This window comes from Rhinolophus sinicus, linkage group LG04 (assembly GCF_036562045.2).
Source record: "Rhinolophus sinicus isolate RSC01 linkage group LG04, ASM3656204v1, whole genome shotgun sequence".
Lineage (NCBI taxonomy): Eukaryota > Metazoa > Chordata > Mammalia > Chiroptera > Rhinolophidae > Rhinolophus > Rhinolophus sinicus.
The window spans coordinates 115,450,951-115,463,072 of record NC_133754.1 but is presented as its reverse complement, the minus strand read 5'-3'; the positions used below and the strand labels follow the sequence as shown (position 1 = coordinate 115,463,072).

At 41.7% G+C, this 12,122-nt stretch overlaps 1 protein-coding gene and 1 long non-coding RNA gene across 3 annotated transcripts in view; one reads left to right on the top strand and one right to left on the bottom strand.

Annotated features, from left to right (window-relative positions):
• LOC141571105 (uncharacterized) overlaps positions 1–6,620 on the bottom strand; it is a 39,408-nt gene extending 32,788 nt beyond the window's left edge. Inside the window, exon 1 of one of the 2 annotated variants that reach the window (XR_012495674.1) lies at positions 6,483–6,620. This is a non-coding gene — a long non-coding RNA (uncharacterized LOC141571105). The remainder of the gene's footprint in view (positions 1–6,482) is intronic. The other variant, XR_012495675.1, reaches the window with a different exon arrangement.
• LOC109438090 (procathepsin L) lies at positions 6,578–11,778 on the top strand. Its single transcript, XM_019717689.2, has 8 exons — positions 6,578–6,724; positions 7,855–7,991; positions 8,096–8,218; positions 8,336–8,482; positions 8,679–8,903; positions 9,387–9,552; positions 10,632–10,749; positions 11,478–11,778. The coding sequence occupies exons 2-8, from the start codon at positions 7,866–7,868 to the stop codon at positions 11,575–11,577; spliced, it is 1,005 nt and encodes a 334-aa protein (XP_019573248.1). The 5' UTR covers positions 6,578–6,724; positions 7,855–7,865; the 3' UTR covers positions 11,578–11,778.
• The last annotated feature ends 344 nt before the right edge of the window (positions 11,779–12,122 follow it).

Here is a 12,122-nt window from a genome sequence, read left to right as displayed (position 1 = left end):
TTAATTCAACATGCCGTTGGGCTATGTGACTGGGGGCACCTGTGCATTCTGCCACACCATCTGGGCGCAGGATGCTGTTACTAATAAAATCATTTAAGGGAAGTGTTGTTGCTTCCTTGGATCAGAACTGTGTTCTATACTGAGCTCTTACACACTATTTCATTGGGCCATGTTAGCAGTGACGCTGAAGAGAGATCAGATTCCTTATTCAGAGGGTGAGTTAGTTCTCCAAAGTGGAAGCTGGGTTCCTCAGTGGATCCTATGGATTTGAGGATAAAGTTTAGACGTGCCCAAGACCGCAGCTCCAGGTCTGCTTTAAGGACAATGAAACCAAGATAAGGAGGCAGCAACCACTGGGGGTTGAGAAACACCCCCAGAGAACATAAGAAAAAATATGTATATAAACCACGACAAGAGTGACTCAGCAAAATTTTCAAAGCTTCTATTGAAAAAATTTTTCTGGTTTTGAATTTTTGAGGGGCTCATATAGGAATTGGGGATGCTTGATTATACAGTTCTATTTCCTTCTTGTGGTCTCAAATTCTTTAAAAGAGCATTTTATGTATGTCTTTAGATTTAGTAAATGAATGAACCTTACATTTTTAATACCTGAGATTCTCATAAGCAAGAATCACTGAAGCATTTTTATCAGAGGTAGGCTTAAACATCTGACAAAGAACTAATCATAGATAAGGTACAAAGGTTTTGCCTCTGAGAAATGATCTAGCAAGGAAACACCCAGGAGGCACAGAGCAAAACACCCTGCTGGAAGCTGGTGGGGTGGGAAGATGCGGAGGCTCAGGCCAGAGGAGGCAGCTGCATGCCTTCTGCGTGGCTCACCTGTCTTTCCCTCTTTGCAGCATGACACCAGGTAAGCTGGCATAAGCAGGGAAATGAGAGCCTGGCCTGGGGGACCTTCGGTGTTTTATCTCACAACAGCCTCAGTGCTCACATTTCACATCTCCTGGTGCCCTCTGGCACCCAGAGTCCAATTTGCAATATAAGTGATGGGGATTGGTGGTGAGGGATGAGGGCAAAGTCCCCAAAGCTCAGCCTCCTTTTCTAAGCCCTGCTGGCCTAAAGCATGTTTAAGTTTCTTCTTCACTGGAGGGAGGAACCTGGTACCACCCTTGACTTTGTACACCGCACAGCTGTGACCATCTCGCCTGTAAAAAGGGCATAAATAGCACCCATCTCCTAGGGCAGCGGTTCTCAAAGTGGCTCCCCTGACTAGCAGCATCAGCAATTCTCGGGAACTTGTTAGAACCCCATCCCAAACCCACTGAACCAGAAGCTCAGGGGACAGAGGTCAGCGATGTGTTTCACCAGCCCTCCATGTGACTCTGATGCACGCTCAAGTCTGAGAACCACAGTCACAGGTTGTTGTGACGAGTTCATTAGGAGGATGTGTAATGTGCTGGGAACAGAACATGCACATAAGTGTTATTTAGCTAGTATCATCACCATCATCACCACAGGAATCCTTCTAATTATGCTTTAATTTCCAGTCGTGCCGGGTACCCACATATGGAGATAACTTTTCTGTGGAACAAAACCCCTGGAACATATATGTGCAAGCTGGCGCTCTTAACAACACGAACGTCTTCTCTGTCTTGATCACTGAACCACTTTATTATAATGATATGGGGTGTCAAGTGGGAAAAAATGCAAGAACTTACATTAATAAGGAAAGACTTTATTAATGGGAATGATTACAATAGGTACATGCTCAAAGCCTAAACCAGAAATGTCTCGGGAAGGGGCAAGTAAGCAATGCTTTTATACACAGAGACTATGGGGTAGGTAGCTGTGGAAGGAGTAAGGGGTGGGGGAGGTAATGAAACTGCTGTGTGAGAGTCTTGAGACAAAAAAATTGTGTCAAACATTGCACTAACAGGAGAGTCGAAGCATGACATGTTGGCTGTAGTCAGGCCCATGAGCAAGGAAGTTAGAGTGTAAGAAGATAACAGAGTTTGGAGCCTAACTGTCCTAGTCAAGCTAGACTGAAGATAAACACCAAATTTTGATCAACTTTGTCAAGAAACTAATTTTTACTTATGCCATGTGTAGTAGGCTAAATAATAGCCCCCAGAGATATCAGATTTTAATTCTTGGAATCTGTAATCGTTAACTTATATGGCAAAGGTTTTGCAAATGTGATTCAATTAAGGATCTTGAGATGGAGAGATTACCCTAGATTATTTGGGTGGACCCTATATATAATCCTAAGTGTTCTTATAAGGAGGTAGAAGGAAATTTGACATAGACGGAAGAAGAGACTGATGTGACCATAGAAGTCTCTGCCTCTAGAATGATGCAGATAGAGGTCAAGGACAGCCTGGAGCCACCAGAAGCTGGAGAGAAACAGGTTCTCTAGAGCCTCCAGAAGGAGCACAGCACAGCCCTACCAACACCTGGTTTTTGGCCCAAGTGATGCTGATTTGGGAATTCTGACCTCCATAACTGTGAAAGAACAAATTCCTGTTGTTCTAAGCCATCAATTTTGTGGGAATTTGTTACAGCAGCCATAGGAAACTAATACACCTATTTCAAAACAAGACTTTTTTTTTAACAGATTTGAGGAAAAGAAGCTCTAGTATTGTCATGTGGGGTGTCATGCGGGGTCTCTGGTCCCATTCCCCACATAAGAACGCAGGACATGGTGAGGCCAAAAATGAACAGCCACGGAGCCATAGGTAGGGGAGTCATACCACTATCGTCTCACTGGAGGCTGGGTTCACATGACGTGCGACCTGCTGTCCGTTTTGCTGCCAACTGACCGACTCTCCTCAACTCTCCTCCATGGCCGCGGCAGTTATATTAGTGGCCAATGGCTCACTGGTTACAGCTGACGGCCAACTAGCCACAGTTGATGGCCATTTACTACCTGAGCCAGCACCTTTCTATGTGAGGCCGAGAGCCTGGAAACTGCTCTCTGGGGCTCTGTCCCCACAGGCTTCATAATATGAACATCTAATCATAAATAGGCTCTTTTCCATAAAATTATAAATGGTAATAAACCAGTTAGAAGTGGACAGTTTTCTAGAAAATGTTTTTTTAAGAGTAAGTGTTGGTTTAGTGGATTTCAACAAATTGGAGGGGATTGTTATATTGGGGAGAGTTTTACTAACTGGCCTCAGGGTCTTAAATGCCACCACACTAGATTTGTTCATTTCATTATGGCTAAAAACTTCCAGGGATGGAATAAAGAATTATATCCTGTTTTACTAGTGAGCAAAAGAAGTCTAGACAAATAAACACAAGAACATACTTTCACAGAGACTGCATTGCAAATAGGAACCGGGAAATCTGCCAACTGCATTTTATCAAAGGAAGAGCTAAGGGCTGGTCACTTGACTAAGATGTGACCATTTTAATAATTAGCACTCATCAGTTATTTTGCAAAGAAATGGGAATAGAAGAAGAATACAACGATTAGTAATAACATTTCTGTGATGTATAATTTAACACATTATGTATAAATCGATATCATGAGTTGGAGGAGTATCTTTTACTCCTTTTGTTTAAATGGCTTTCTCCTATATTTCTCCTGAATTTAGGTATATATATTTTTAACTTTTATTTATTTATTTAAGTGTTTTTTCCCAGGATCCAACAGCTCCAAGTCAAGTAGTTGTTTCAATCTAGTTGTGGAGAGCGCAGCTCACAGTGGCCATGTGGGGATCGAACCAGCAACCTTGTTGTTAAGAGAACCGCGCTCCCTGGGTATCTATCAAAAAAATCTGAAAACATTTATACATAAAGACACGTGTGCTCCAATGTTCATTGCAGCTTTGTTTACGGTGGCCAAGACATGGAAACAACCAAAACGTCCTTTGATAGATGAATGGATAAAGAAGTTGTGGTATATATACACAATGGAATACTATTCGGCGGTAAGAAAAGATGATATAGGAACATTTGTGACAACATGGATGGATCTTGAGAGTATAATGCTAAGCGAAATAAGTCAGACAGAAAAAGCAGAGAACCATATGATTTCACTGATATGTGGTATATAAACCAAAAACAACAAAAGAACAAGACAAACAAATGAGAAACAAAAACTCATTTAGTGGTTTAGTGGTTACCAGAGGGTAAGGGGGTTGGGGGGTGGGAGATGAGGGTAAGGGGGATCAAATATATGGTGATAGAAGGAGAACTGACTCTGGGTGGTGAACACACAATGGGATTTATAGATGATATAATACAGAATTGTACACCTGAAATCTATGTAATTTTACTAACAATTGTCACCCCAATAAGTTAAAAAAAAATCAAAACAATAACATTGGGCCAAGAAGTAGAGTCCATTTTCACCATATTATATTGTAATTTATGTTATTTTTAAAAAATTAAACTGTTTTTGTTCTTAAAAAAGAAAAAGAGAGAGAACCGCGCTCTAACCAATTGAGCCAACCGGCTGCCCCTAGGTATTTCTTGATTTAATTTTAGATTTTGAGCATATTTGCTATAAAAAGAGTCCATTTTTTTCCTTCACTGTGTTTGTACCACATTCCAAGAAACAAAGGGGATGCCATTCTTTGGAGCAGCACCTGCCACACAGCCTCCTGTGAGGCTATTGCCTAAGGTGCAGGCAGTCATGCCGTAGCAGGTTTTTCCACCCTGTGCAATCTTGTGGAGCTGTGACCCAAGGGCAACTGTAAAACCCACGTGTTAGAATGACTTAAATTTTTTGTCATAGACTGAGTAAACAAAAGAAGAGTGGCTAGAGTTTATAGGACAATAGAATTCTGGCCTATAAGAGAAAACTCTGTAGCAACCTCCTCAAAATAGTCAGGACTTGCTGAATGGCTACCAACTTATTTTTGCCTCCACTTCCAACCCAGGACAAACCAGAGATAGCCAAATATTCTCCCCAAACCAATCACATAAGATGTTGCATTTCTAGTTGTTCCTCCTCCAGCTTCTCCATGACAATGACCGCCAATCAGGGTTTAGGGAAGCTTCCTTGTTTTTCCATTGTAAAGCTTTTCCTCACTCTGACAGTCTTTTAATTGTCTCCCTTAATATAGCAAGTTGTTTTCATGTGGGTGGTCTTCATTTATTTCTACTTGTGTTGACTGCCATGATTAGTTTTTTTAAAGAAAAAAAACAAAACAAAACAAAAAAACTCCAGCCATATGCAATACAATGTACTTTATAATCACCTGAGAACTTCCTGCTATTAGTGTTTGAGAGGAAAGGGATTCGACTTCAAAGGACATAAAGTGAAATTTTTAATGTTGATTTTTAAAAATATTTGTTTGTGCTTCTATGAAGTCTCTCAGTTTAATTTTAACTAAGAGTATACAAATCAACATGCATTGTGACTTCATTTTTGTGAAAAAGTCTAATATGCAAAGATATGCCTGGAAGAGTGATAGGAAGGGGACAAGGGATGTTTATTTTCTAAAATATGTTTTCTACAATGAATATATTTCTTATATAATTAAAAAGTTTTTAAAACATTTGTGAATTTCCTTTAATCAAATACACACACACACACACACACACACACTGTGCCAAAATAGTGTATACACATTTTAAGGAAGGAAAAAACTGTATTAATATACACCAATAACAAAAGATGAAGACAAGTCACATTCGACTTCTGCAATTACAAGCGGTGCTCAAAGTGGTTACCATCAGCGTCCAGACACTTCTGATTACCACGAACTACTGTTTGAGCAACGTTGATCAAAGTGTTAACATCGCTTAAAATATGTATACATTTTTTTGTCACCTCCAGTATTTCTCCATCTAAAATATTTCTTCAAACTGTGTAACCTAAACTCTAACATTAAATGTTATTAAAGTTATTAAACCCAAGGGAAGCATTTTGGATATTAAGGAAGACCATGATCTATAATGCAGACTAGGGAAATAAAAGCAGCTTCCACCCTTCTCAATTGTTTTTCTCCTTTTTATTAAGTCAAATTCTTCTGTAAATAACTCCTTTCTGTTGGTTTTGAGAAAGGCTTGAGAGGGAAGAATTCCTGACGGGAAGATAGGACAGGAGCATTACAAATGCCTGGCCTTCTCTGGAGAGCCACCCAGTCTTTCCCTTTCCTTTCAAGGATTTGGGCCTTGACCATCATGTCTGTGTTTCGGGCATTGCCATTCCACTCCACATTCTTCCCAGACCCAGCTGCACCCATCCCAAAACAGAGCACACATCTGCTTGTGGGCTCTGAATTCTTCTACCACGCCCCACCTTTGCTGTGGAATAAACAGGAACTACTACACTAGATTATACTGTTCTCAGCCCTCCTGAGCTTTTGATCAAATAGACTAAAGGACAGTCAGGATTACACTGAAAATCCACTTGGGGCCTCTTTGCATGAACCACCCGCCACGCGCAAGAATTCGGGGTAATTAGTGATCCAAGTCCCAGTGAGGCGCGGGACCCCTCCTCAGAGCTGTCGTAACTGGGCCCCCAGCTTGCCTCCTCCGGGCCCACTGAGGCAGGTATGACTTACCCTGGGACGAGTTGGGACCCAGCCGCATCAAGTGCCGGGAGTCCAAGCGCCCGGAGGCCCCGCCCCAGGCTGGCTCAGCCAATCGCGGCTCAGGCAGGCGGTGGGGGAGGGGTGGACCGCGCCGAAACTCAGGGCCTTAAAGGCTGAGTCAGGGGCAACTGGGCCAGAACCGCGGGCCTCGGCGACCTTTGAGAAGTTACGCGCGTCTGTGGAGGGCGCCTGAGCAGCTGTGGCTGCAACAGGTCAGTACCCTGGTCTACGGCCAAGGCGCGTCAGGACAGGGTCTGGAAGAGGGGCCCATCCAGGGACATAGATGAGGGGGTGGGTGCGACCCCGGGAACTAGAGCGACTGCCTGCCCAGAGCTGGTGAGGCTGGGTCGGCGCTGCCTCGAGCCCTGTCAGCCTTGAGATAGGGAAGGGTAGAAGAGAGATTCGGGGAACCCAGGGCGGCCCTGAGACCACCGGGGTTGTAGGCTTTACAGGAGCCGGACAGTCTCGGGGCGGGGGAGTGGTCACAGGTCCGGCAGACTGTGGAGCTGCGGGGCCGGCTCCCTGCGCTGCGTCAACATCGTCTGAAAGCTGCAGGCGTGTGCCGGGGGCGGGGCGACATTCCCGTGTCCGGGCCCCGCCTGCGACGTTAGTGTCACCTGGGCCAGGATGGGGCTCTGAGCCCGGGACTGGCAGGGCCCTGGGTAACTTCAGGCCACATGATCGCGTCGCCGATTTGGGGGAAGGGAAAGGGGGTGTCGGCGTCAGAGGTCAGGTGTGGGGACAGCAGAGCGCTGGGTGCTCTCCTGCCCATCTCCTGGGAAGGCCTTTCAGAAAGGTTTCAAATTCAAGAAGCAGAGGTTTGAAGCCACATCTCACCCCCTGTGGTACAATGGTCAGGAAGAAAGGTGTGAGGTGGGCACCTGACTGCTGGGAATCCCTGTCCCAACTTGGGATCAGGCATCCTGATGAATAAGATTTCCTGGGTCACATTGGTACCTTGAGTAAATAACCTGACCCAACAGTCGTTTTTAGTCGTTGCTTTAAGATTCTGACCCATGAGATTCCCTGAGACCTTTATCAAAACCTAAATTATCATTGCACTATTACAATGAAGAGTGTTTCAATTCCTATACCACTTGTCAGCCTGTTTTCATTCAGTGGATGGCTGAATCATTTACCTCCACTATTAGATAAGTCCTTGGCCTGTTTTTCCCCACCCACATCCTTAGCCTTCCTCCACAGTCCTTGTGTAAATACTTGAGAGGATAAATTGAATGCTTTTACTCCACCACAGTGATTATAACATCTCAGAAGAAAGTAGGATGACTTTTTAGAAAGATTGGTCTACTCAGATACTCTTTCTTATTTTTTCCCTTCCTAGGTTTTTGAAACATGAATCCCTCACTCTTCCTGGCTGCCCTTTGCTTGGGTATAGCCTCAGCTATTCCAAAATTTGATTCAACTTTGGACACACATTGGTACCGGTGGAAGGCAACACACAGGAGACTATATCGCGCGGTTGGTAACATCTGAAACTGTCCAGACGGACCTCTTAGAGAAGGCCCCTTGCTGTTAGGAGTTTATAGCAGAAATAAAGAGGAAGGTTATATGTTTGCTTCTAGAATGAAGAAGAATGGAGGAGAGCAGTGTGGGAGAAGAATATGAAAATGATTGAACTGCACAATCGGGAATATAGCCAAAGGAAACATGGCTTCAGTTTGGCAATGAATGCCTTTGGTGACATGGTGAGTATGGCGTGGATTGCTTAACTTTTTATGCTTCCTCTCCTCAGTACTTTAGCAAAATTACCTCTTGCTTTTTCAATAGTTTTTTGGTGTTTTTTTTTTTACTTTTCCTTATAGACCAATGAAGAATTTAGGCAGGTGATGAATGGCTTTCAAAACCAGAAGCAAAAGAACGGGAAAATGTTCCGAGAACCAGTCTTTGCTAAGATTCCCTCATCTGTGGATTGGAGAGAGAAGGGCTATGTAACTCCTGTGAAGAATCAGGTACGACAGTGTTCAGATTCAGATCTTTTATCTCAGGAAAGCCAAAAAGGAATGGCATCCCTGCTTTAGTAGACTGGAGTAACATGCAGTTTGCTGGTTTTTTTGTTATTATTGTTTTTAAAGAGTATTCAGGTATATGGGCTGTTGTTCATCTTTGTAGTTGTCTTATAAACTGATACCTTTTTTTCATTTTCAGGGTCAGTGTGGTTCTTGTTGGGCTTTTAGTGCAACTGGTGCCCTTGAAGGACAGATGTTCCGGAAAACTGGCAAACTTGTTTCGCTGAGTGAGCAGAACCTGGTGGACTGCTCTCGGTCTCAAGGCAATGAGGGCTGCAATGGTGGCCTAATGGATAATGCCTTCCAGTATGTCAAGGAAAACGGAGGCCTGGACTCAGAGGAATCCTATCCATATCTTGGAAGGGTAAACGGACCTCCTTATCTTGTTATTCCAGCTCTGCTTTTGAAAGTTGAACATTTTTAGAGATAACAGACACCTTATTCAGCATTCACATTTTAGATGCAAACTGTCAGAACTGTCATTATAAATTATCAACCTTTGCACAGCTCTCTGATTAAATGGTTAACATAAAACTGTTCTATTTCTATGTAACATGGAGAATATATGCATCATTCTACATATAATGCAGATTTCTCCATGGTGAAAAATTTCTTATAGACAGGTAGACCTAAGGGGTCTCATTGAAGAAACATTTGCTAATTTTTCAATTTCAAACCAACCAATGGCATTATGCTTCCTGGGCTGTTGTATAACAAAGTTGACTTAGAAATCATTAAGGTGCAAACTGCTGAGTTTTGGGTTCCTAGAACTTATGTTCACCAGGAGATGGAACATAGTTCCAAGTTCCATAGTTTCCCAAGCCTTTTTCCCATTTACCTTTAAAAGGATACAAATACCTGTAACTACAAGCCCGAGTATGCTGCTGCCAATGACACTGGCTTCGTGGATATCCCTCAGCGGGAGAAGGCCCTTATGAAGGCCGTGGCAACTGTGGGACCCATCTCTGTTGCTATTGATGCAGGCCATTCATCGTTCCAGTTCTATAACAAAGGTAACACCTACCTGTGTCTTTTTATTATAGAAATTCAGGCAGGCAAAATGGAAAACAGCACCATGATTAACTCTTTTGGTATGAAATCTTGCTTTCCAAGACTATAGAATTGTGAGTGTGTACATTTAACATACTGATGTTTCCACTGGACATTATATTTTAAACATTTTCTCAGGATGACAAACTCTTCATAAATATTTTAAAACGGCTATGAAATTAATTCTATACATACGACCTAATTTACCTAACTATTCTCCAATTGTTGGATCTTTTCTCCAAAGATTTCTTAACTACTGTAATTAGAACTATGAAGAATCCTATGGCTCAAGTGTTCTTCATAGAACCCTTAGCTGGCATTCTAGGAGTAGGAAGGTTTATGCTAATTAATATTAGCAGATAAGTGACTCAATCACCTTAGTCTTTTTTTTTTTTTTTTAATTTTATTTTATTAAATTTATTGGGGTGACAATTGTTAGTAAAATTACATAGATTTCAGGTGTACAATTCTGTATTACATCATCTATAAATCCCATTGTGAATCACCTTAGTCTTGATAACTAGATCTTACTGGAAATTTTTTTTTTTTTTTCCAAATTTATTTATTTGTTTTTTAATCAGTTTCAGGTGCACAAGACAAAGCAAAACTTAGACGTTTATCATTTATATCCCTCACACTGTGTGAACCCTCCTCCCCCCACCCACTATCCCCAAATTAATTTTCAAACCCCCATGACCATCTTGTGGTTACCGACTATTTTTCAAAACCTCTCACCTTCCCCTTATCCCCACCCCCCCAGCCCCTCTAGCAACCCTCTGTTTCTCCTCCATGTGGAAATTTTTTTTTTAAGTAGAAAATATATTGGATGTAGTTAAATTTTGTTGATTTCTAGTGAGTTGAGTTTGACTTTTTCCTTCTTATCCACCATTACTATTTTTTTGGCAAATATTTAAGTCTTGTTTGGAATTTGTGACATTTCACTGAATTTTAAGACGCCTCTCTCAGCTGTGGTTGATAGGGTGGGTGACTGTCACGTGTCACTTGGAACTTCTCACCCCAACATTGAATTTTACTCTCCCAGGCATTTATTATGAGCCGAACTGCAGCAGCAAGGACCTGGATCACGGCGTTCTGGTGGTTGGCTATGGCTCTGAAGGAGCAGCATCAAACAGCAATAAATTTTGGATTGTCAAGAACAGGTACAAAACTCCCAGTGTTATATTTGAAGTTGAAAAGGGAATCCTTGTTTGGTTTCAGGTCCAAAAAAAGCTCTATTTTGAAATCCCAGAAGTCTTTCTCCCATTTAGAGTCAACACAGAAGTTGTGATGTTTGATTATAAGATTCTTAACAACCTTGTTGGGGGTTTTAGTATGTATTTGTAACATTGCATTTCAAAATTCTGAAAATTTTCTTAATTCAGAAATACATCTGGCCCCAAGGGTTTCAGATAGGGTTTCACCTATAGGGTGGAAGGATGGTTTCCTTTTTCTGTCTCCAAGTTTTCAACAAAGTATAGTGAGCAGAAACATTTGCCTCTGTTGACTCTTTAAAAATTGTCCAAGAGTCCAGTGGCCTCTTTGCATCCTTCCTGTTATCATTTTGATACCTTGCCATTGCATTCTGCTTCCCAGCTCTCAGAGGCCTCGAGGGTTGTCGGGAGCAATTTTCATAGCTAAAGTTCTTTAATTGAGGTGACATAAGATAGCCTGTGGAAACAGACTGCTACATTGAAATTCCAGTTCTGCCTCAATTTCCTATCTTAATAAGTTAAGGACCCAGGGGAATTCATATACTTATAAATATATGGAACAGAACTTAGAATAGTGTCTGACACATGGTAAGCACTATTTTAAGTATTATTGTTAATGGATCTAATAATGTGTACTTGATTCTTTGTATAAAATAGAAAACATGCTCTCTTTTCAGCTGGGGTCCAGAATGGGGCATGAATGGCTATGTAAAAATGGCCAAAGACCAGGACAACCACTGTGGAGTTGCCACAGCAGCCAGCTATCCCACTGTGTGAGCTGATGAACAGTGATAATAGAAGCCCTAAGGACACCATATCCAGAGGAACTATATCTTAAAACTGATCAAACCCTTATTATGTAAGATAAGACACTTGAATCAGTAAGGATCCAAGTTGTGTGAATTCTGTGACTTTTCTATAAGGGTAAAACGTTACCACTACTTTAATTACTGTAATAAATAGCTTTATAATGTTGAAGACTCATTGTTTAATTCTAAGACTTTTGAATTTTCATTTTTTAAAAGAATATATAAAACTACCTTTTAAAATAAATTTTAATTCAATATGTAGAAGTGAAACTCTTTTTTTTTTTTTAAGTATAATTTCCATTTTATTTTTTCCTTCAGAGAATATTTCTTCTGTCCTTAAGGATTTTTAGCTCCTGACATGGGCTTTGGCAGAGGTCGTGGGACAGCACCCACAGGTCTAAATCAAGGTGGGGGTGTTTGGTCCTTCCAGGCTTCATGGGAACGATTCCTAACTATCTTGGTGTGAATGGCACAACTCACACAGTATTGTACTTTCACATACAGTTTGGGAAC